Below are 24,238 nucleotides of genomic sequence, written 5' to 3' on the forward strand. Positions count from 1 at the left end.
AAGAAATACATTAACTTAACATCTATTACTCAAGGTGATTATAGTTTAATGTTTGCGTTTTATTTTTAAGCAGTTATAGTCATGACTCACTTAACCTATCAGGATGCAAACGACACAGATGAAGCTGGTTTTCATGTTGTCTGTTGGTCAAAGTGGTACTTCAAATCTCTGCTTCTTGTGTTTACATTCTAGATAACTTCCTAGCATGTTTGTTTTACTGTTGCTGTGACCAATGTGCAGTATATATTCCAACTCTGATTTGCCATTCCTGTTCGGAGCATAAAGAGATTATCTTGACCATAATTAACGCATTATTTGCTGTTATTCTGGTAAATAACGTGTTACAAATTGTATCTGCATCACGATCTCACAAGCTGTTTGACTTTTTCTTTGTGACTGCCAGGAAAACACCCAAAGATTATCAGTATTGCTCTGAATTGTCATTTATTAAATAAATTCAAGGTTAATATACAAAAAGTCTTGAATGGATGTCCAGAGAATAGGTAAAATTACAAAAGACGCATGCAAAACCTCTGAAAAGTCAGTAAAACAAGAATTGCATGGGTTCCTTGACCACTAGAGGGCGCCACCGGTTCACCCCGGTAATACATAATCATTCTGATCAGACCCTCTTTTTTTTTTTTTTTTTTTAAATAAGTGGATGTTGTTTTTCATTTATAATTTGAAAATCAGGTAATGCTTTAATTACAGGTCTGTAATTTCCTAATAAATTCTCACAAAGTTTCTTGTAAACTTTCAGAAACGATCATAGATGTACAGACACAGCATTCACCTGGCACATATCCACTTCATTCATTCCACCTAATTTCTAGTGAATCAGCCAGTGCAGCAGGCCGTTCGAGCATTTTAAATTTGTCCACAGGCAAACAATGACTTTAAGAGATTGTTTCACAAACTGTGAAGTGGACCTTGGTTGTATGTGGAAAAATATCAACTTAAGTTGAATGAATGAAGTGGAGCGCTATAATGATGACTTGAATTTGATTTAAATTCAGCTTCAATGCTTGTTTCGTTAATTTTTCATAAAAATACGAAGAAATATATGTTGGTGGAAGTGATAAGGTGGTTGATCTCTTCTCAGCTTCTTACTGGAGGCATGCAAAATAAAGCCTGACAACCACTGCTTTAACATATTACAGTTACAATTAATAAGCATTCAGTTAATGTATGTTTAGATTTAGAGAGAGACGCATTCTTTTAACAAAGTTCAAAAATAATTAGCGCTGGGAAAGTATTAAGAAATTACAAATCCATAAAAGACAAACTGCTGATCTGCTCAGTGTAAAGACTGCAAGAAACTGGACAAATTTTTTTTTTTATCTTGTTTTTGTTCCAGTGTACAACAAATGACCAATATTGCATTTTTAAACATTGTCAGTATTGGAGCATTTATTTTTTGCCTTCAATAAAAAAAGCTCTCGGTTATTGCTGGTGCAGTCTTCATTAGTCCCCATCAGGGAGACGTGCAGAGCCCCTCGTTTGCTTTTTTTTTAATGATTCCATATTGATTTCAAATGCATTATAAAGCCTGCATTTTAAATATAAAATGTCTATCAGTAGTCCATTCCCTTTGAATCAAGGGGGAAGAAGACATCCTCCTAAACCATATTATTGTTGTTGAGCTTGGTCCACTCAAAGATGTCCTGCTCGCACACAATGTCTGAGTTGATGAGAAGGTAACGATCACCCACGCAGAAGTGCTTCTGGCAGGCAGCGCACTTGAAGCACTCCAGATGGTAAACCTTGTCCCGCACACGCATCGTCATCTCAAACGCTCGGATCCTCTTTTCACAGGAGGCGCAGAGACCGTCCTGGCCAAAGAGCCTGAGTGGATGAGAGGACATCAACATGTTACTGGGAGGAAGATGGAAAACATTTACTCGCTCTTAATGATGTGAAGCTGTAAGAGAGACTGACAGTATCTCCATTAAGGTACTCTGGATCTTTCCCCTGAGCCTGAGGGATTGAGCTGTTAGAAACCACCAGTGCTTCACAGACTTTTTCTATCCTGCTCAACTTCAGAAGCTGAAAATGTCACACAAACACCCACGATTTTTAGCAATTATTAGCAATAATAAATGGATCAGAGCTGAATTTCTGGGAAATGGTGCGGAAGTATCGAAGCATTGCATTACCTGCTTCTTGTTTGTTTATTTTACAGATAGGTTGTACTGATCTGCTTTACTTTCGGTCCATATTTTTCACCATAAAGTGGAAATGCATCGTCATCAAAGCAACACATACCTTTATAGTGGTGATACAGAGCATTCACAAGCCAGGTCCAATCATACAGGTTCTGCCACTGATTGATACTACATATTTGAGAGCACATTACGTATTAGGAGTACACCAGTGGGTCTGCCTGATTTTGTATCTCCTCCTGATCTTATCTTAGGTAAATGTGTTTACCTGATATGGCTGTGCACCACACAGCTACATATCATATCAAATTTTATCAGTTCTTTAACAGAGACCTGCCTTCTTCTCCTGAATCTATTTCAACTTGTCCGCACTTTCGTCAATAAAAAAGTTACAGCAGGAAAGAGGTTAGAAATTTCTATACTTGCCCAAAGTGTTTCTCCATGAGCCTTTAAGGTGTGATAAAAGATATACATACTAGTGCATCTCAAAAAGTGCATCTTTTTCTTAACTAAAAGGGCGAACATCAATATATTCTACTACATGTAGACTTCAATATCCTCAGTCTACTTTGGTTTAATGTTGATGCTTATGGCTTTAAGCTCCATGCTAGGACATTTTAACATGTTGACCAGACCTCATTTAGACGACCTAATTGATTAATTCATAATATCACTACCAACTGAACCAACCTGAGGTAATCTCTCCGACACAGTTTCCTTCCCAGCTTGTAGTAGAGCCGACGACCCACCTCTCCCAACCGACAGCCACACAGATCGCAGCTCAGGCAGTCCTCGTGCCAGTACTGCTCGATGGCCTTCAGGAAGAATCTGTCACCAATGCTCTGCTGACATCCACCGCATGTCAGCAGAGATGGAGGCATCTGGAGGACCTCATCCACCGGTTCCCTGGGGGAAAAAAAAAAAAGCAATAAGGATTTAGGGCTGCATCAAATTTTTGTTTCCTTCATCAGTTAATCTGCAAAGGTTTCCCTCAGTTGTGTGATTGGTTAGTTAGTCAATGTAACATGCAGATCTCTCAAACGTTCTGCTAACTGATGAATCAAATACTGGAAAAGAACTGTTCTAGCTCTGACACATACTTGTTGGTAACCTGTTGATATTTTGCTATTATTATGCAAATAAACCAAACATTTCCTGATCCAAAGGCACAGTTAGTGTTCTGCATCAATATTCACACTGTGTTGTATCTAATAAGTGCTACACAACCGCATGTATATCTGAGCTGGAGCTGTGTGCACAGATGTGTTTTATTCCCATCCACCTGAGGGAGCCATTGGATATTAAACCGCTAACTAATAAAAAGTATGTCACACACAACATTGTTTTTTTTTTTTAAATGTCGATTTACGCTAGGAGTGCCTTAGCGCTCCACTTTTTCCTCGCAGGACCTTCATTTTGTTATTATTCACATTAACATTAACACATCACTCTGTTCTTAAACTTTGCCATTTTTAATCTAACAGCAGGATACTTCAGACCTTATGCTACCAGCTCTCTGGAGCTGTCTCACCGGAGAGTTGTGGCTGTCCCGTGAGTGCTGATGCGTCACGGATACTTTTACTTGAATCAGAAATGACATTATTTAAACATCATTCATTGCTACTTACTCGCTGGCCTCCAGCGTCTTCCTCTCTATAGTGGATGTCATTCTTCAAAGATGATGTCCAGCCTGGTCCACCAGATTAGATTTTGAAGTCACCGGCCAGCAAGCTCAGTGGGGACCCGCGAAGCGAAGCTGCGTGCGGGCGCTGCACCTGCTCCCCCTCCGAGGCACCACCAGCACCACCAGCAGCCCGCGTCAGGCTTTCAAACGTGTTCAATCGAAGGCAGCTGAGTCCAGACGAAATGGCCGCAAGACGCGAAGTGTTCGCTTTAAGCGGCTAAGCCGTGATGGAGGACACTGTCATCATTTCCTGAGGCAGTGACCCGCGGAGAGACTTCGCGTCTTTTCTTCCAAGTGTGACTCCTCTCCCCGCAGGGACTTTGCTGCCTCTCCGCTCTTTTATTAAAATGCACACGCCGTCTGATGCGATCAGAAGGTCACTTGCGTGGCTCTCCGTGTCCGTGCGTGCCTTTTCACAGGCGCGCGACTCCACATGAAGCAGCGGGCACCGTTATTGTGCAGTAGCAGCAGCATCGTGTTTTAAATACACCCCCCTCCCACACCCCCTTCCCCTCCTCACACCCCCTCTCTCTCGCTTGTCAGGCTGTGCTTTCGTTTTCCTCTTCCTGCTCACGACTGTTTGACAATGGGGGGAAATCGGTCTTAAAGCGACAGCTTAACACGGCCTTGCTCTGTCAGGCATGGGGTGGGTCGTGACTGAGGCTAATGATTATTATGCTTTGCTTCGCCAGAGTGCAGATAAGACGAAAGATAAAGAGTGGCACGCTCTAATTCTTTGGGGAGGAGTATTTGTGTTTTCTCTCATAATTATGCCCCAGGTGTTGCCAGTTCTAAAAGGTTTTGACGGTCACTTTCTGTCAGGGTTCAGACGATGATGGTTATCACTGCGTTAAGTAATGTGAACTTGAATTCAGTGGATTTATTATATTATACTTAGAAGCAAATTCCAAGGACTTCATTTTACTTCCTGAATTGTGATTTTACATTTTAGAGGTCCTACATAAACACACAGCTGTAAACATGGTTGCCAGGGCCTTTTCAGACAATCAGGGAAGTCCCTTACTTTTTATTTTTTATTTATTATTTTTGTTGCATAACTTCTCTGTAATGTAATCTTAGATCACTGATTATGCACGAGAGTATTTTCAGACACTTTGAGCAATAACTTTGCATCACATATCTTCTAAACTAATAATTTTAAGGTTAATTGGCGTGGCTGTAGTTTAGGAGGTACAGCAGGTCACCTACTAATTGGTTTGAGCCCTGGCTGCTCCGGTTTGCGTGCCAGATTATCCTTGGGCAAGATCCTGAACCCGAAGTTGCTTTTGAAAAGTGTGGAAAAAGCACAAAAAAGTGCTTGTATGAAGTACTATATAAGTAGCAGTCCATCCACCAGTTAACTCACTAGTAATTACTTTAATGTTAATATTTCCATCTGACGTTTTAACGATTATGTTGAGGGTAAAACCCTCATATGTGTACTTGCTGATTCTTCACACAAAGCTCAGAGAAATCGTGAAGCTGGAGGAAGATGTGATTAAGCTATGCTTAGAAATAATCCAAAAGAAAGAGCTTGTGAAAGCTGCCTCTTTGGGGAATGAATGCATTGATATTTCTACATAGTTGGTGTCCTCATGGCTTTTCCTTTTCAAACCAGAGCTGCTGTGGGCCCTTCTCTTATCTCCTGCCAGTGCCTCAGGGCTGCCTGTAAGAGGGAGGGACACCGACAGCAGTCTGACTGGACAGGGAAGATAAAGCACCTAAACTCCAGCACCCAGAATCAGCTCCGCAGCCAAATGTAACAGAAAAAGATCACAGGCGAACTCTAAGATGAAGGCTGAAAGCATCCTTGGGCCACACAGTTTTAGAGCTGAGTAGACTCACTGGATTGATACCAAGCTGAGAAAGCCCAGGAGCAAGGTGAGCATGGCTGTTGTGTGCCAGCTACGCAGAAAACAGAGCAGTTTGACAGAGATAAAACTCAAACTACAAATCCTTCAGATGAGAAACACGTTCAGATTTTGTACAACACAATAACACAATGAAGGGACCATTTTGAGTATAGTGACTTTAATCTTCACTAAATAAAAATGTCATGCAGTTAAACCCTCTTGCTTATATGCAGTGCAGGAAATCATTATTTTATCCCCTGTAGAGTTTGTAAGTTTGCTCACTTACAAAGAAATGAACAGTCTCTAATGTTTGTGGTAGTTTCATTTTGATAGAGAGACAGAATATAGAACAAAAATCCACATGTGCCATGTGGCACATAAGCTACAATCAGTCAATCAATTACAGATACTCCTGATCTCAACTTATTATGTATACAAAGCACAACTATCCACTGAATCATTTTTTTCCATTCCAAGACCAAAAATCTGGCAAAGGATATCAGGGCCAAAAATTTAGACCTGCATTAGGCTGAAATGAGCCACAAGACCATCAGCAAGAAGCTTGGTGAGTAGATAACAACTGTTGATGTGATTATTCGGAAATGGAAGAAATATAAAATGAGCATCGATCTGGAGCTCCATGCAAGATCTTGCCTCAAGGGGTAAGGATGATCATGATAAAGGTTGTGGATCAGCCAAAAACTACATGTGAGGAGCTTGTTAATGATCTGAAGCAAGTCGGGACCACAGTCAGAACACCATTGTCAACACACTACACTATAATGGATTGAAAACTTTCACCCGCAAGAGAAGTCTTGGGAGAAAGAGCTGTGGTCAAATGAAACCAAAATCAAGCTCTTTGGCATCAAGTCCGCCAGCCATGTTTGTAGGAAGAGAAGTGAGCATGACCCAAAGAACACCATCGTTACAGTCAGGCATGGAGGTGGAAACATTATGCATTGGGTTTATTTTTATGCTAAGGGTACAAGACAACTTCACTGTATTGAGGAGCAAATGTATGGGAGCATGTACTATAAAATCTTGGACAAGAACTTCCTTTCTTCAGCCAGAACGCTGAAGATATGCTGTGGATGGGTCTTCCAGCATGACAATGACCCAAAGATATCGCCAAGGTAACGAAGGAGTGGCTAAAGAAGAAGCATGTTAACATCTTCGAGTGCTCTAGCTAGTCTCCAGGCCTCAATCCTGTAAGACTTCTGTGGAAAGACCTGAAGTTTAACGTTTCTAAGCAGCAGCAAAGAAACCTAAAGTATTTAGAGAGTTTATGTAAAGACTAGTGGGCCAAAAATCCTCTTGAGATGTGTGCAAACCTGACTAACTACAAGAAATATCTTAGTGATGTTTGCAACAAGAATTTCTCCACCAAGTATTAAGTCATGTTTTTCTTTCTTTCTGGATGTTTGGTCGATATTCTGTCTCTCTCCATTAAAATAAAGCTACCATAAAAATTAGATACTGATCATATCTTTGGAAGTGAGCAAACATACAAATTCAGCAGGGGATCAAGTAAGTATCCCTGCTGAATCCATATGAACAACAACAGCACAATGCAATTTTCCTTTGGCATTGTAATGAAATGATTTGCACATATGGTTTAATTAATATTTCTTTGGTACTTTGAAAAGTTCCCATCCATATAGTTTAATATTAAAATTTAAAGTTCATTCTTTCTTGTCATAAACAGTCTTTACATGCAGTCAGCCAAGAAACTATTCTTGAGCTTTCAATGATGTAAAATAATCAAATAATGAATTAAACAGCTAAAGTTTTATTGACTGAGTGCCAATTTACGGTGCCAAAGATCAACAGTTTCAGTCAGTGCTTGCATTGTGTCATTTAGGAGGGGAGGTTTGTAATAGTCTTTTTAGTTTTTGGTATTTTAACTTTCTCCTCTCTGAGACAATTAAACAAAGGAGGTTTTGAAGCTCACAATCAATACTACCCATGGATACATGTGTAGTGATAATATTTGAATCCTTCCAGAATGCCACGTGGCATTAACACAAAGCACATGAACAAATTCATGACAGATGAGAAACACAAGAGAGAAGACAAAATCAGTACTGGCATGACACAAGTCATCCACTACTTCCTGTGGAGCTGACTGAGAGAGCCCAGAGGATGTTCAAACTGGCATGCAGAGACGAAGCTTTCCTGAAGGGTTGGTGCACATTGCATTCACTTCCTACTCCTCTACATGCACGATGGCACCCTTCTCATGGTTTCCCAGATAGACTGCTAGACTCCAGATGGCTCGGGGTGATAGGAGAAAGTATTCTCATACACAACTCGAGGCTGTTGTGACTGGGTGGTAAAACCCATATCTCTGTTTTAACGCTTCTTAAACGCCACCAGAAAGGAGGTGCACATTACTGTAGATCTGACATCCATGTGTCACCCTACCTCTGTAATAAAACTGAAAGGCGGGGGATTTTCACACTTCATGCTTTGAACTTTATAGCATTTAAAATAAGGGCAATAGTGACCTTTTATGCGAAATGTGGTTTGCTATTTTCAGCTTTTATTCCTCTCTGGGGTACAAGTTGGGGAGCAAACAGTTAAGAGTGTAGACAACCTTTAGGGAAGTGCATGTCCAACTTCCTGTTTTGCCTGTTTTGTACTGAGAGCATTATGGAGTTGAAAGCAGTGTGGAATGTCGGGGGGAAAAAAACATTGCTGCTAAGCAAACAGTAAAATCATACAGAAGCTAGTCATTCAGCAAAGAATGGGAATTTATTTCCCAAGAAACAAAATATTGAAAGTGCTTGCAGGAAAATTTCCTGAAGTAAAAGACTATGGACATGGTGTTGACTCTACGATTGTGCAAACTCTGGAACAGTATCAGTAAAAACGACTACTTCCTGTCCAATCTAAAGTGAAATGATATCTAGCTCTGGTTTAGCACACCCCTCCTAAACAGCAAAAGGTCTAGAAATGTTTTATTGTTTACTGGCACCACAAAGCACTGAGTTGTGCCTTTAACCTAAAAAGTTTTGTTGTAAAGGTCAGAGGTCAGATGAGGACCCACCCTAGAATTCTACTAGAAAAGCTGGACAGTCGTTGTTCGATTGAAATATAGCAGGCTGCGGAAATGAGTCACTGAAAGGGAGCTTCATTTACCCTTGGGATCCTCCCATAATCACTATTATCCTAAAAGAAAACACTTTTAGTGGAACATTGCAATCAAAAAGCTGTGCAGACATGTTAACTGCTTCCTGTATTTGGCAAAACAACAGAAAGCTGGCTACACATTCTTTTCAATAGTCTCCTGGTAAGCTTGACTGGCAAGCTGGTATGTAACTTACATGGAAATTGTGTAAAGTAAAATAAAAAAAATAAAATCCAGAAGCAGTTGTTGTTGTTTTTTTAATTCTGTTAATCAAGTCCATTTGTCTGTTAGCGTGAGTCCTTTATCCTCATTTATAAATAAAAAACTACATTTTTAAAGATTTGAAGTCTGAGTAATTACATTTATTAAAAACTGGTCAACATATTTCCATGTAAGGGAAGAGTGAAACTTTCACTTCAGTCCAGCATCAATATTTGTTGATCATATATTGACCTTTACTGCCACCTGGTGATAAGTAACTAAAAACTATCTTTGGTTGAACATGTCAACCCTGTAAGATCGTTGTTACATTTGTTAAAATCTATTTGTTTAGGTGCTTGTAGAACTAGACACTTATTATTCTAAAATGGATAAAAGTAAAATAGAGATATTAACTTAAATACTTTTTTTCATATAAAAAACTGCATTGCAGGTTTTAGACCTTGGAATCATGACAAAAGAGGTGCAGGAGATTCCATCTGTCTATTTTCATCCACTTATTCAATCTAGGGTCACAGAGGACAGAAGCCTATCCCAGCTTTGGCAGGGTACACCCTGGACAGGTCACCAGTCCATCACAATGAGGCTGTAAATGTTCTCAAACAATTCCTCAGGATTGTTTTTTAAGATGATTTCTAATTTTAAGTTCTTGAAAATATAACACAAACATATCATGCCTGTTGTTATATCCATCATAGCTCTCTAGCTAGCTGCCAGTATTAAGTTTAAGTCTCCAAAGCATGCTGCTGGGCCACGTTTTTAGTTGGACATTGGCTACTTTTTCACTTATGTTCAGTCCAGTCCTTGTACCTCACCATTTTCAGAGGATTTTTTTGTAATGTTTTGATTTGGGCTTTTTTTTTGTTAGTTTTTTGTTAAGCCATTTGTTATTTAACCATGCATCATTCAAGCATAAAAAGGCACCTAACTCAAGGACCATTGTTGTGTATACATATAACAGACACCTAGCACATTATTTTTTCCCGTTTAGTTGAATCTATGAAAAATACCAAAAATAACTCACAGGCGTAATGTAGAATTTTTGCACTATCAAGGTGATTCCCAAAGAGACCTGGTATATCTTGGTATGGTGTGCCCTTAAAAAAATCTGAGGAAACTGAACAAGTGGAGGATAAATAAGTGGCAGGCCAAAAGAACTGTCCACAGCATATGAACATTATTTAAAACGTATGTGCTTAGAAATTATTTCACTGGAATGGTAGCTGTCAAGAAGCTATTCCCAAGGAAGGGGAACAAGAAGAAAAGGTATCCCAAATTACACAAGAATTGGACTGAAAATCAGTGGTAACAGGTCGTATGGAGTCATGAATCTCAAATCGTTATCAGTTTGTATAAAGGAAGTCAGGATAGAGGTACAACAGTGAGTGTCTACAGTCATCTGCAAAACACAGTGTAGATGACATGGCTCTTCAGCCAGTGCAGTTGAAGATACTGTCAAAATTGATGAAATTTGCAAAGCAGAAAAGTACAGACAAATTTTAAGACACCATGCAATACCATCTGGTAAGTGTCTGATTGATAATGGCTTCAGTTTTTAGCATGGCAATAATCCCAAACACGTGCCAATACAGTAAAAGCATACCTGGACAGAAAAAACACACAAGTAAAGAGTATTAGTTATGGATTGGCCTCCAAGGGACCAGTCAGTATAAAGTCAGCCAGTCAGTTTAAAGTCATTATATACAAATGTTGATTCTCAGGGTTGTTGAAGCTTTCCTAGGGATGGTCCAAGACTTTTGTATACTACTGACCTTAAAACATGCAATTAAGGAAAGTAGTGTGTTACTTTTAAATTTGTATATTGTGTCCTTTTTTGTTTGTTTTGTTTGTTTTTTGGCAAAATTAATTACATGCAAAGCTTGAGTACAGAGAGAAAGTATAAACACACACACATATACATATATATATATATATATATATAAACTCAAGTGAAACTTCTGAACTCTTAGGGGTCTTACAGGCCATCTTACATATTTAAATGCACACTTACATGATCTATATAACTTTGAACTGCTGCTATAAAAGATTGTAGAGCAGGTGTGAGGTGGTGCTCAGAGTAGCAGTGGATAAACTGTACGAGGCACAGGGAAAGATATGATAGCCTAATCAAAGCTAATGATTGTGCAGATTTTCTGTCTGGAGGCTGGAGACAATTATGCCTGATCACAAATAGAAACTGCAAACGTTTAATTGGCTTATAACTTTCCATTTATTTAAGTGATTAATTATTGATTTCTTACTGGTAAAGTCTGACTTTTTTAATTGTTTGCGTTAAATAAAAATATTTTTTTTCGTGATTTTTCCGCGTATATATATTCAGGCATATCTAAGATAGCTAAAAACGGACCTTCGCCTTTATAAAGAGTTTCTTCTTCTTTCGAACCGTCTCAGTTGTCGGTGAGGCCGGCGGGGCGGATCCCACACAAGAGTGCAAGAGAAAAATAAAGCAACACAACAATAATAACAACTTGGCCTTTTCGTACTTTTCGCTGCCGAGCTCCCCTGTGGATATAAAACAGCAAGGTGGGTCATTCGGGAGCCGCTGTATCGAGGCAACGGGTCTCCCGGCGGCCGGCTTGTGGCTAGCACGCGCTGCTGTAGCTATCAGATGCTAAGTCAGTGGTGTGTGCTAACGGTAGTGCGGCCAAGGCCATTTTACCAAATCGAAGAGATGAGATCTGCAAGCTGGCCGTACTGCCGAGGAGGCTCAGACTTGCTAGCGAGTGGTATAGATTTACAGCCCGAGGTCTGAGGAAGCTATATTGACGGGGAGAAAGTGCGGGGTTAGAAAAATGATCTCTCTCAAGGCTGCGCAGTTTGGATTAAAGTTAGCCAGATGCTATTAGAGAATAGTTTTAAGGCCTAGGGTTTTTGTCTTGAACACTTACTGTTACAAAACTATAGCTAACTTCACTGTCACTTAAATTACAGCTATAATACATCATGTTAAAAAAAATATATTAGGTCTGCTGTGTTATTTGGGCCAGTTGCTCTAGTTATGTTATTCACCAGTGACCATATTTATTTTCGTGTATAGTATAGTTGACTGTTTCATTTACGAACTTAAGTGTCAAGAATATACATCAGGAGCTTTACATTCTAAGCAGAATAGTTCGCTGTCTCTCCAGAGTACGCACAAGGAAAACTTAATAAAGCTTTCAGTTAACCTCTCAAATATACCCATCCAGCAATTAGTACATCCAGACCCACCTTAGCATGCACATGACGGTATCTCATGTAGTATAGGGACTGATAGCAACAGTTTTCTCAAAGAATTCAGTCGAAATTGTGAAGCACAGTGCAAAAATAAATCCAAATCTGCAGCTTCTCTACTCGTCATATTCTGATACTTTATTCCCAGTTTTGTTTGTTGTTGTTTTTTTATCAGTTATTAATATATTAACTCTGGATATCTGCTTATTACAACTTCCAGTCAAGTCATCATGTTTATATTGTAAAAAACTATCTACCACTTAAAATCTGTGTATTTTGCTGCTTGAAATTAATTCGAATTATTTATATGATGTTGTTTTTAAGGTAACATGAAGCCTAAATCTGCTGTGGCACTAAATGCTGAGTCAGGGGCCTGCTGTGGCTGAATCTATGTAATTCTTATTGATGTAGAAAATTATCTGCAGTGATCCTGCCTAAGAGGATCTATTTGGTGTGTCCTTTTTGAAGGTTTTGAGTGAAATTAATAATTTAACCTAAGATGATTTTCAGGTTAGTCATTAATAAAAGTTATCTTTAGCTGAAGCAAAACAATGACACGGTTCCCTGTGGTCCACAGATAGTTTTGAGTATTTTCCACTATACTTTTTTTTTTCTTTCTGTTTTTTGAGTACATGAAAATATTTTTGTCACCAAAAGCTGAACTGTTATACTTTCAATTCCTAGATGCCCTCAGCAATGAATGCAAACAGGACGGTGCAGTCTGCCAGCCCAGATGTGGGATCCGCTCCAGGGTCAATGGGCAATCTTGCACTTGGTGGACAGTCTGAAGTTTTGAAGCAAGTTCTTGTTGTTATTGAAAAGAAGGTGCGCAACATGGAGAAGAAAAAGGTGAGGACTATTGACCGGTTTGTTCCAGGTCTGCTTGACTAAACTGAATTTCTGACAATAACCAGTTGTCTACATTGTGGTTAATCTTTAAACTGTTTGTTGCATTTTTGCATCTTGTTACAGAGCAAACTGGATGATTATGAAGTCAGGAAGAATAAAGGGGAGGGTCTTAATCAGGACCAGCTGGTGGGTACTTGGAAACCAAAATCATTTTTAAAAGGAATGTAAAACTTGTGAAACATCTGTTCCTTCATCTTTTTAGGAAGCCCTCTCCAAGTACCAGGAAGTCATGAATAACTTGGAATTTGCCCGAGAGTTGCAAAAGACATTTGTCACATTGGGACAAGATGTAAGGTTGAGTTTTAATTTTCTAGAAATGTTCATCAAAGATGTGTACACCCTGGATTGTAATAACTTGATCTTTTGTGGCTCATACTCATTATCCTCAGATCCAGAAAGTAGTGAAGAAGTCTGCAAGGAGGGAGCAGCTGCAGCGGGAGGAAGCTGAGCAAAGAAGGCTGAAGACGGTTCTGGAGCTGCAGTTCATCCTTGATCGGCTGGGTGATGAAACTGTGCGGCAGGACCTGAAGCAGGGAGTTGGTGGCTCACCACTGCTGACAGATGCAGACCTTGCAGTTTTTGATGAGTTCTACAAGCTAGTGGGGCCAGAACGTGACCAAAACATCAGGTTTGTCTAAGGCAATGATACAGAAAACTTGTGCCTAGTTGTGGGTTTTGTGTTTTCTTTTTCCCCATAAAAAGCTGATTTTAAGCGCTTATTTTTATCTGTGCAGGCTCGCTGATCAGTATGAAGATGCATCTGTTCACCTCTGGGACCTGCTGGAAGGGAAGGACAAGGCTGTGGTTGGAACAACATGTAAGCCAAATTTTAACTCATTTTCGTAGTAATCAACTCTGGTGTATTATTCAGTTTCTTAGTTTCTCTATTGCTTTGGCCAATTAGCTAAAGCATTTTATTTCTCCTTTTAGTTTTTTATAGACAAGCAGTTCAGCTTATCAAAGATAATGTCAAGTAAAATAATACTTGAAATAATGTAATTGCAGCCTTGCTAAAATTTATTGCAGAATTAAGGGGCGTCATTATTCAAGACAAATTGGCTTTATTTAGATGCCCAGCTGGCACTGAAAATTGTTGGCAGGACATTTTATCAGATGGATGGTGACACAACAGTCATCTGTAAGCTTTTTATCACACTGAAGCTGGTCATAAGTAATCTGTCGCATACTTTGGGAGTAGTTGTCCGAATCTGGAGATCCCAAATCAATGCGCCTGGTCAAAAGTTACTCCGGTTGTAAGTCAGTCTTAATACATTAATGACATGTGCATGTAGTGTTTTTGTTAATGCAGCAATGTGAATAATCAAGGCTTGGGGCTATTGGCATTACTGCATTCTCAGCGATCTGACCTGAAGCCTCGCACTACTGCATTCAGCTAGGGGGCTGAGAGCTGTGGGCTTATCCTGACTCAGCAGTAGGGCAGGGTGCCAGCAGCCCTGTCGCCTGTGGTTCCACTAGTCAGATTTTTAGAGCCACATTAGGATACTGGTGACCCAGTTCACTGTGACACCTTTCAACCCTTTCCTGTCAGTCAGAGGTCTCATTCAGAGAGTCAGGGTGAGATTAATCAAAGTGACAGCAGACTTTTTCACCTAAAGCATAAGGCAGAGAAAGAAAAGATACTGGGCTGCTTTGGCTGAAAATCCAAAAGCATAAATGCATGAATCATCTTGAAGGTTTTCTACCATTTTCAAGAAAATTATAAATCATGTTTGGATTTATAATCCAATCAGTAAGCTCTTACCAAAATTGTTTCCATTGTATGGGCTTAGATTTTTTTTTATTTTTATTTTTTTTTAAAACTTACATCAGTCTTCACATTGCCATACTTTTTAGTTCATAGATTTAAAGCAACTTAAGACTGTAAGTTCCCTCATATTTATGTGTGCCAAAAATCCCATTTGGAGGCTGTTTTACAACAATACTAGGGATACTTGTATTGGCCTTTCTGTGCAGTATTTGTTTGTTCTCTGTGAGCTTATCTAGGTTCTCAGTCCTCTGGCATTCTCACAGAGTCCAAAGACATGTCTGTTAAATAAATTAGTATATTATAAATTGGCCAGAGGTGTGATTGTGAGCATGAATGGTTGTCTCTCTGTGTTAGCCCTGCAGTGGGCTGGTGACCATGCCACAGTGTACCCTGCTTCTCATCTGACATCTGGGAGAGGCTCCAGCCCACCACATGACGCAGAATTGGATAATTGGCTAAACATGTATATGAATAGACACATATTTATAGGAAATATTGTGCTATTTTTGATGCTGTTGTACCTGAAGAATATGACTGTATATGTATAAAGCCAATGCTGTTGTGTGTTGTTGTTGTTGTTGTTATTATTATTATTATTATTATTATTATTATTATTATTTATTATTTTTTCATATTGAAGTAGGGTAGGGGGAAGCTAAATCCTACTACTGTCATAAAAATCTGTTTACAATATTGCTCAGCAAAGTGGTTCGTGGTGGTGTTAATTAATGTGGCTTTGGTACTAAAAACTGAGCTGCAGGGAATCATCTTTTTTTTTTTTTTTTTTTTTAATTATTTTTATTGCAAATGTTTGTAGGCTTAGTCTGTATGTGGTGTTGTAGAGATTAAAGGTGGAGTAGCACTGAATTCAACAGTTTTGAAAGTTGGACTTGGAAAATTACCAGAGCCCTACTGTGTCCAACTGAGGAAAGCTGGAGTACTAATGCCATTTTCTACTACATGAATCAACCTTTTAAAGGGATTCGCATTTAGAAACTATTAGCTTGTGTTCTTTTCTTTGTAGAACAGTTCAGTTAATGTGTGCATTTGCCTACTATGCATCCACCACCATCTACATCGTGATTAAAAACATTGTTTGTTTTGTAAAGCCATTTTAACCTTTAGCTAGACAACAATGTCTCATTCAGAGGCAGTTCTGAAAGTAATAATAAAAACACTGATCTTTGGCTTTGATTCCTGTGGAAGATGCAGGGGGAAAACATTTTGAGGCTGCAGTCACTAAATGTGTGGTCTTTTTACTGATGAAATTCCTCAAATTTGCACATTTATCTTTTTTAAAAAGTGGAAGTTCAGGTTTAGTGTGGGATGTAAAGCTTGCATCACTGCTCAGTTTTTATTTAATTGAAACTCAGTATTGTTACATCTCGTTTGGAGTTTAGCTTGTTAAGCTCTCCTTAGTGTATCAGAAACACTTCCTGTTAAGTCATCTATTGATCCAAAGGTCCTAATACTGACACTTTGTTATTCCCGTGGCAGCTCAATGCATGCTTTGATGGTTTGAGTTTCTGTTGAAATGCTGAATTTTATTTTATTTTATTTTTTTTTGTCACCCCCTCTGCTAGACAAGGCACTGAAGGAGACTTTGGACCAGGTTCTGCTGAGTGGGTACTTTGACCGGATTCCATCTCACCAAAATGGAGTGTGTGAGGAGGAAGAAGAAGAGGAAGAGCCAGCTGCTGCTGCAGCACCTGCAGTAGTAGCTGAATCGTCAGAAGCAGAAGAGCAGACTGCCGATCCAGGTCTTGACCACTTTCTGATGTCTTACCACTTAAAAAGTCCTAACATAATCCAGCAATAAAGAAGTCATCACAGCATTCACTGAATAATTTTTCCTCTTTACAGACACTGAAATAATTGAGGAATTCACAGAGCCCATTGCAGTGGAAACAACAGAGGTGAGAGCAAGTTTTTCTCTTCCATCAAAATCTGGGGAGCTTATTATATTTTCATCTTTGTGCTGATGTTTGCTTTATTACTTCCAGTTTGTAAACAGACAGTTCATTCCAGATGGCACATACAGCGGCAGTGAGAAGGAACAGGGAGACGAGTGGACCCGAGAAACGGAGGTATGATGTAATTATGAAGTAGATTTGAAAATTAATGAGCTAACTCAAAGCTAGTAGTAGTAATTAAATATGTTTTGAAAGAAAATACATCTTCTGCTTGTACTTAAATCTCCAAGAGTTTTTTTTTTTTTTTTTTTTTTTTTTTTTTTGTACAGTCTTTATTAATTCAGTGTTTTTGTAAATTCTGGCTTCTGAAGCTGTTTCAAAACATCAGCAACATGACCATGAAACAGAAATTTGTAGAGAAGAAAAAAACAACTAGCGGCTGCTGCTATCGCAGAAACTAACATTTTCATTCTCTCATTAGAGGGTAATCTTTCTGTACTTTTATTTATTTCAAAAACTTGAAAATTTGGGGATAAATATTGAAGAAGATTTAGGCAACACTTGAAGTTTTATTTTATTTTATTTTTTTAAATCCAGTCTATCACATGTTTTGCTAAACTCAAGGAGTGGTGGTTGTGATGACAGCAGCCACACTTCTCTTTAAGTGCAGCTGAAGAAATGTGGTGTAACCTGTTTGCTAAATGGTTCAGTATGCAGTTACCTATAGAGCTCTGTGGAGCTTTTGATTCTGCTCTAGGCAGTACGTGGCTAACAGTTTAACTCCTTTTTACTTATTTGAGTTTGTGTGCTAATCCTGAAGCCAGTTATTTTTCATTAAAGACTTGATTAACCAACTGTGATTCAGGATAGAAGTCGTTATCATTTCCAGGCTTTTTCCCCCCTGCGAGTCCTGCTCAGTGTATTGGCCTTCATTGGCACCTGCTAACAGAACTTTCTAAGAACTGGTTCTCAACTGGGACAATTTCTCTGTACTCATCTGAAAATGAAACGATTAGTGAGGGGGGGATCCCTCAGGGAGCAGTAAATCTTTTTCACATCCGGGGCATTTCTATATATATACTCTGGCTTTGTCTACTTACAGGTTGTCACATCTATGTTTGAGCGCCACCCTGAGATGGTATGAATGCTTGTGACAAGTGTGCAACACACAAGGTTTTGTTTTTAACTGAGGATATCCCATGACTCGGTCTGCCTGACAAGAAAGAAGTTGTCGAGTCAATGAAGTAATTGCAATGCTGGAAAGCTCAGATTACATTTTTGGTCTTAATCTGTGATGTCTTGGTTTACTAATCCTGATGTGAATACGAATGCATACAACTTTTCATGAACATTAAACCACTTTTCAGTGGTTCTCGTTCAGTGCATTTCTCACTCACTTGTCCTCTCCCCCTTCCACTATCAGGCAGTTGCTGCCTTACAACAGCAGCAACCGCAGCAGCAGCCTGTGCAGCCTGCAGCGCCCCCTGTTGCCCTGGATACCCACCCAATGAACTTGACGTCTCCTGCGCCTCCTACTGACCCCATGGCCAGGAAGCAGGTGGTGCAAGACTTAATGGCGCAGATGCAGGGGACGTACAACTTCATGCAGGTGTGGATTTAGTTGAAAGCACTGCTGTTTGTGTTTGGATGTTGTAACTTGGTACTAATTACCTCTATTCTCAGGACTCCATGTTGGAGTTCGATGGACAGCCTATTGACCCAGCCATTGTATCGGCGCAGCCCATGAAACCTGCCCAAAACATGGAGGTGCCACAGATGGGGTGTCCTCCAGGTATGTTGTACCAAAGAGAAACAGTCTTTATTTTATTTGTTTTAAGTTATGTCAGGTCTGACAATGTTTAAATTGTCTTAGTTCATCCTGAGACCCGGCTATCACAACCCAACTCTGTTCCTGTTCAACCTGAGCCCACACAAGTAAGTACTTAAATATAAGCAAACATGCTGTTAGAAATTGTATGGAGAATGGGTGTAATTTCTACTCCTACTGTTTACAGGTTCCAATCATATCTCCAACACCACCACCTATGTATCAGACCTCACACACACCAGATCCTCGACCCTCAGCAGAATCCATTGACCCCATCCAGGTAAACTGTGGTGGGACTTCAGTAAAGCTTTAATTTTTAAACTCTTTATATATGGAGTAGTTTTTCCATTGAAAGGTGGGGAAGTGCTCATTGCAGTCATGTGAAATTTTGCTGACCGTTTTTAATGTGATGTGTATTATGCCTTCCCTGCTCAACAGCCCTCCATGTCTTTGTCGGAGCAGCCTCCACCCTCTACAGTTCTCCCTCCAGCCTCACAGACGCCGGTGTTCCAGCCTGTTTCCAAAGCTCCTCACAGTGGTGGCATCAATGTCAACGCAGCACCATTCCAGTCCATGCAGACAGTAAGGCTTTGCTTCCTTTTGATTTTTTTTGTTTTTGGAGGTATAAATATGAACTGCTTCTCATGTCATAAAATAGCCTGTGTTAAAACCATGTTGTTCTTTATGGCAATTTCAGGGTTTACTCCATGTGGGGTTCTGCTTTGTTTCATGTATTCCACACATGCACTGTTTTCCATATCTTTGGTCCTCTAATTTTGTTAAACATTCACACACTTGTCAACTTTTCAAGCTGTTCAGCCAAATACAACAAACAAGCTGCTTTTTAGCATGCATGTGTGGAACGTGGTTGGATACCCTCAGTTGTGGTGTTGTAGCATTCACAGTTCTCGTGCATCGTGCAGCTGTTCCCCTTCCATGCTTGGAGTGTGATTAAAGAAAAAATTTTACTGAAATCTGGAGCATCAAGCGCATCATGTGGATAAACCAGCTGTTTGGAGCACAGAGTGCTCTTCACCACTGGAGTTACAACAGAAGTTCATTAATGACTTACTTTTTTTTTTGTTTGTTTGTTTTGAGTCCTGAAGTGACCTTATCACATTGCGTTTAAAATACGTTTATAGCAGAACAGTTGAAATCAGGAAATGGGTGGCAGTGGACTTTACTCCTAATAACCATGTGACCTTTCCTCTGATTTTTGGCTTCATAACAATGTGGGTTTTGTTTATCCCTCAGGTGTTCAACCTTAATGCTCCAGTCCCACCAGCTAATGAGGCTGAGGCTTTGAACCAGGCCAGCCAGTATCAGAGCTACAATAACCAGGCCTTTAGCAGCCAGCCACAGCATCCAGTGGAGCAGACGGAGATGCAGCCAGAACAGCTGCAATCTGGTGGGCAGACTTTAAATTTTATCTTCGCAACTTAAGTTTTCCTGTCTTTTTTTTTTTTTTTTTTTTTTTTCCCTTTTTCCCTTCCTAGAGGCTTCACTGCAGTTAAACTTTATTTAAATGCATGTTCTTGTTCAACTACAGACTGAGTTATTGTGTTTTGGACCCCTTGCTATCTTGGTTTATTTTTTAGTAGTTGGTGCCTTCCATTCCCAAGACCAACCTGGAGGCCATCAACAGCCTTCCCAGCAGGGTCCAGGCTTTGGCAGGCAGGCTCAGTCCTTCTATAACAGCAGAGGTATGTCTCGTGGTGGACCTCGCAACGCCCGGGGCATGATCAATGGATACAGAGGCTCATCAAATGGTTTCCGAGGTATGATAACACCCTCAGCTGTAAGTTAGTGGTTTCACTTTGAAACAAGACTGAATATGTAATTTATTTGTTCATTTCTTTATTTTATTTTATTTTCCATCCATCCATCCATCCATCTTTATCCGGGGCCGGGTCGCGGGGGCAGCAGCCTAAGCAAAGAGGCCCAGACCTCCCTCTCCCCAGCCACCTCCTCCAGCTTATCCGGAGGAATACCAAGGCGTTCCCAGGCCAGCCGAGAGATATAATCTCTCCAGCGTGTCCTGGGTCTGCCCCGGGGCCTCCTCCCGGTGGGACATGCCTGGAACACCTCACCCAGGAGGCGCCCAGGGGGCATCCTTGTCAGATGCCCGAACCACCTCAGCTGGCTCCTTTCGATGTGGAGCAGCAGCTGCTCTACTCTGAGCCCCTCCCGGATGGCCGAACTTCTCACCCTATCTCTAAGGGAGAGGCCAGCCACCCTTCGGAGGAAGCTCATTTCTGCCGCTTGTATCCGCGATCTCGTTCTTTCGGTCACTACCCACAGCTCGTGGCCATAGGTGAGGGTAGGGACGTAGATCGACCGGTAAATTGAGAGCTTCACTTTTACACTCGGCTCCCTCTTCACCACGACGGACCGGTGCAGCGTCCGCATTACTGCAGCTGCAGCCCCAATCCGTCTGTCGATCTCCGGCTCCCTTCTCCCATCACTCGCGAACAAGACCCCGAGATACTTGAACTCCTCCACTTGGGGCAGGAACTCATCCCCGACCCGGAGTGGGCACTCCACCCTTTTCCGGCTGAGAACCATGGCCTCAGATTTGGAGGTGCTGATCCTCATTCCCGCTGCTTCACACTCGGCTGCGAACCGTTCCAGTGCGAGCTGGAGGCCCTCACCCGATGAAGCCAACAGAACCACATCATCCGCAAAAATCAGAGATGAGATTCTGAGGCCACCAAAGCGAAAGTCCTCCGCCACTTGGCTGCGCCTAGAAATTCTGTCCATAAAAATTATGAACAGAACCGGAGACAAAGGGCAGCCCTGGCGGAGCCCATCACCCACCGGGAACGAGTCCAACTTATTGCCGGCAATGCGAACCAAGCTCTTGCAACGGTTGTATAGGGATCGAATGGCCCGTAGCAATGGGCCAGACACCCCATATTCCCGCAACACCTCCCACAGGACACCCCGAGGGACACGGTCGAATGCCTTCTCCAAGTCCACAAAACACATGTAGACTGGTTGGGCAAACTCCCATGCACCCTCAAGTATCCTGGAGAGGATAAAGAGCTGGTCCAGTGTTCCACGACCAGGACGTTCTCTTTTATTACACATTTGTATTTGGTAGCATGAGTTTCTCATGCATTAATTCTAATTTGTGTCTTTGTGTTTCCAGGTGGCTACGATGGTTATCGTGCTCCTTTCGCCAACTCTCCAAACTCGGGATATGGACAAACTCAGTACAGCACACCTCGGGATTACTCAAATGGGAATTATCAGAGGGTATGAAAGAAGTGTTCAAACTGTACGTGATCTTTGTTGCTGTTTTGTTGTTACAATTTCTAAAACATCCCTTTCCTTTTTGTTTTTTCTTTGTTAGGACGGTTACCAGCAGAACTACAAACGTGGAGCTGGTCAGGGACCCAGAGGAGTGTCAAGAGGCAGCACTCAAGCAATGCGATCCTGAAAAGGCCTTTTCATAATGACTGTGACTGATTAACTTGCACCACACTGAAAATCCAGAATTCGAGAATGCATTTGCCCCATCTCACTCACGCCCATTGTTTTTGTTTTTGTTTTTTCTTCTTTCCCTCTCGTCCATCTCTTAAATCAAAGTAATGCCTGCTTTGATATTTGGAAGTCATTTAAAGTTTCAAATGCAAGCTAAACTGTAAATCAATGATTTACATATGCCCTGTGTCTCAATCTTCCTGTAAACTTGAACGATTTCATAAGTTATGTTTTTTTAATTATTTTAATTTTTTTTGTATTTAAAAAATACACCTGCCACTGGTCCAATCCCTGGGAGTTGTTGTTTTTGTTTTTTTGTTTTTTTTTTTCCCCTGTTCTTTTCTGTAATTTTGGCTCCAAAAAAAGGCATTTACGTTCAACAAGCTCCCATTTCCTTGTTTGTAAATGGATGTTGCTTCAAGAGTTTCAATAAAGTTGTGTTGCATACCTGTGCTTCATCCTTGAGTTTCTTGCTGTAGGGTAAATCTCATTTTACTTATGTTATTGCTCCAAAGAGGTCTCCAAAGATAACAGTAATGTAGTGGCAGACATCTTTCTCAGTAATTGTTTTGACCCAAAAAACACACTGCGCATGTCCCCCAACACAGAGTAATATAGTGTACGCTGTTAAGTGCAAGTCCCGTTCAGTGTATTGGCATTCATTGGCACCTGCTAACTAAACTTTCTAACAACTGGTTCTGAACTGGGACAGTTTCTGTACTCATCTGAAAATGAAACTACAACAGATTAGTGAGGGGGGCTGAAATCCCTCAGGGAGCAGCGCGCGCGCGCACACACACACTTACAGGTTGTCTCATCAATGTTTAAGCACCAGCTGAGATGGTATGAATGCTTGTGACAAGTATGCAACACACAGGGTTTTGTTTTTGTTTTTAACTGAGGCTATCCCATGACTCGGTCTGCCTGACAAGAAAGAAGTTGTCGAGTCAGTGAAGTAATTGCAATGCTTGAAAGTTCAGATTACATTTTTGGTCTTAAACTGTGGTGTAGGATTGCAATGATATATACATCGGGGAAACCAAACAACCTCTGTCAAAGTGGATGGCACAACACAGAAGAGCTAACTTTTCAGGGCAAGACTCCGCAGTCTATTTACACCTACAGGCCAATGGACACTTTCCATGATGAGGATGTGCACATCCTGGATGGGGAGTCAAGGAGGGGGCCTAAGGTTATATCTTTTGCCATCTTACAATGCTGTGATTGCAGCCATTCCCCAACTCTCTGTGAATGGTACTCATGATCTTTGACCAATGGGCCTTGATCAGTGGTTGTTGATCAATGGTCATGACAATTTGCATATTAATGATCAAAGAAATGACCTCACAGCCCATTGTTCATTCGGTGGGCTGATTTCAGTTATTGTGCAAACATGTACTGTTTATAAGGTTGGGGAAACCTGCAGTCAGCTGAAACTGAATAAATCACTTGGATGAGTGATGAAACGTTTCTCCCATTGAAAACGCTACGTCGAGATGAACAGAATCTACCTTTTGGGATTTACTTACCTGGATGATTGAGCATGCGTCAAGACATCTTTTTCTCAGTACAGACGTCTTATTTTAAAGACGATTGTAGTGAAAATTCAGTTTCGTTGGCTCACGTGACTCTTAACTTTACTTTTAATTGCAACCAAAATATCTTCTCTGTAATGTTATCAGTCTAAGCGTCTCTCCTAAAAAGGAAAAACTGAAAACATCTAGCTGGTTGCTCAGTGTGGGATGCAGCATCACCCTGTGGCCAGAGAGTAGACACACTGTAGTGCCGTCCTGACACGGGACAAAGCAAAACTAATTTTACACTATAAATTGCTGCTGTAATGTCTCTCCAAGCTATTTTAAAGGCAAGGCAAGGCAAGGCAAGTTTATTTGTATAGCACAATTCAACAACAAGGTGATTCAAAGTGCTTTACAGAGACATTAGAAACAAGAACAAATACCCGTTTTGTCCACACTGAATTCAATTAGTGACTTTGTAATAGGCTTGGAAAAAAGGCGCTGTGTGATAGCCGTCAGTCAAATATTTTCTCAA

At 40.6% G+C, this 24,238-nt stretch overlaps 2 protein-coding genes across 3 annotated transcripts; one reads left to right on the plus strand and one right to left on the minus strand.

The window, feature by feature from the left end:
- Positions 1 to 425: 425 nt before the first annotated feature.
- Positions 426 to 4,759, minus strand: lmo2 (LIM domain only 2 (rhombotin-like 1)). The gene is made up of 3 exons (XM_082540293.1): positions 3,791 to 4,759; positions 2,853 to 3,068; positions 426 to 1,845 (listed from the first exon to the last, which is right to left on the minus strand). Exons 1-3 carry the CDS (start codon positions 3,829 to 3,831, stop codon positions 1,620 to 1,622), a joined length of 483 nt encoding a protein of 160 aa, XP_082396419.1. The 5' UTR covers positions 3,832 to 4,759; the 3' UTR covers positions 426 to 1,619.
- Positions 4,760 to 11,439: 6,680 nt separating this feature from the next.
- On the plus strand, positions 11,440 to 22,633 carry caprin1b (cell cycle associated protein 1b). Of its 2 annotated transcripts, none has more exons than XM_082540290.1 (18): positions 11,440 to 11,592; positions 12,967 to 13,131; positions 13,255 to 13,317; positions 13,394 to 13,480; positions 13,581 to 13,819; positions 13,926 to 14,008; positions 16,543 to 16,719; positions 16,823 to 16,875; positions 16,963 to 17,046; positions 18,296 to 18,481; positions 18,556 to 18,664; positions 18,746 to 18,807; positions 18,888 to 18,980; positions 19,139 to 19,282; positions 19,955 to 20,108; positions 20,299 to 20,478; positions 21,852 to 21,958; positions 22,056 to 22,633. In XM_082540290.1, the coding sequence occupies exons 2-18, from the start codon at positions 12,967 to 12,969 to the stop codon at positions 22,140 to 22,142; spliced, it is 2,073 nt and encodes a 690-aa protein (XP_082396416.1). In that variant the 5' UTR covers positions 11,440 to 11,592; the 3' UTR covers positions 22,143 to 22,633. The 2 variants fall into 2 exon arrangements, with proteins under 2 accessions (XP_082396416.1, XP_082396417.1); XM_082540291.1 differs by having other exon boundaries at positions 20,302 to 20,478.
- The last annotated feature ends 1,605 nt before the right edge of the window (positions 22,634 to 24,238 follow it).

This window comes from Aulonocara stuartgranti (genome assembly GCF_965226115.1).
Source record: "Aulonocara stuartgranti genome assembly, chromosome: 7".
In the NCBI taxonomy this organism is placed as follows: Eukaryota; Metazoa; Chordata; class Actinopteri; order Cichliformes; family Cichlidae; genus Aulonocara; species Aulonocara stuartgranti.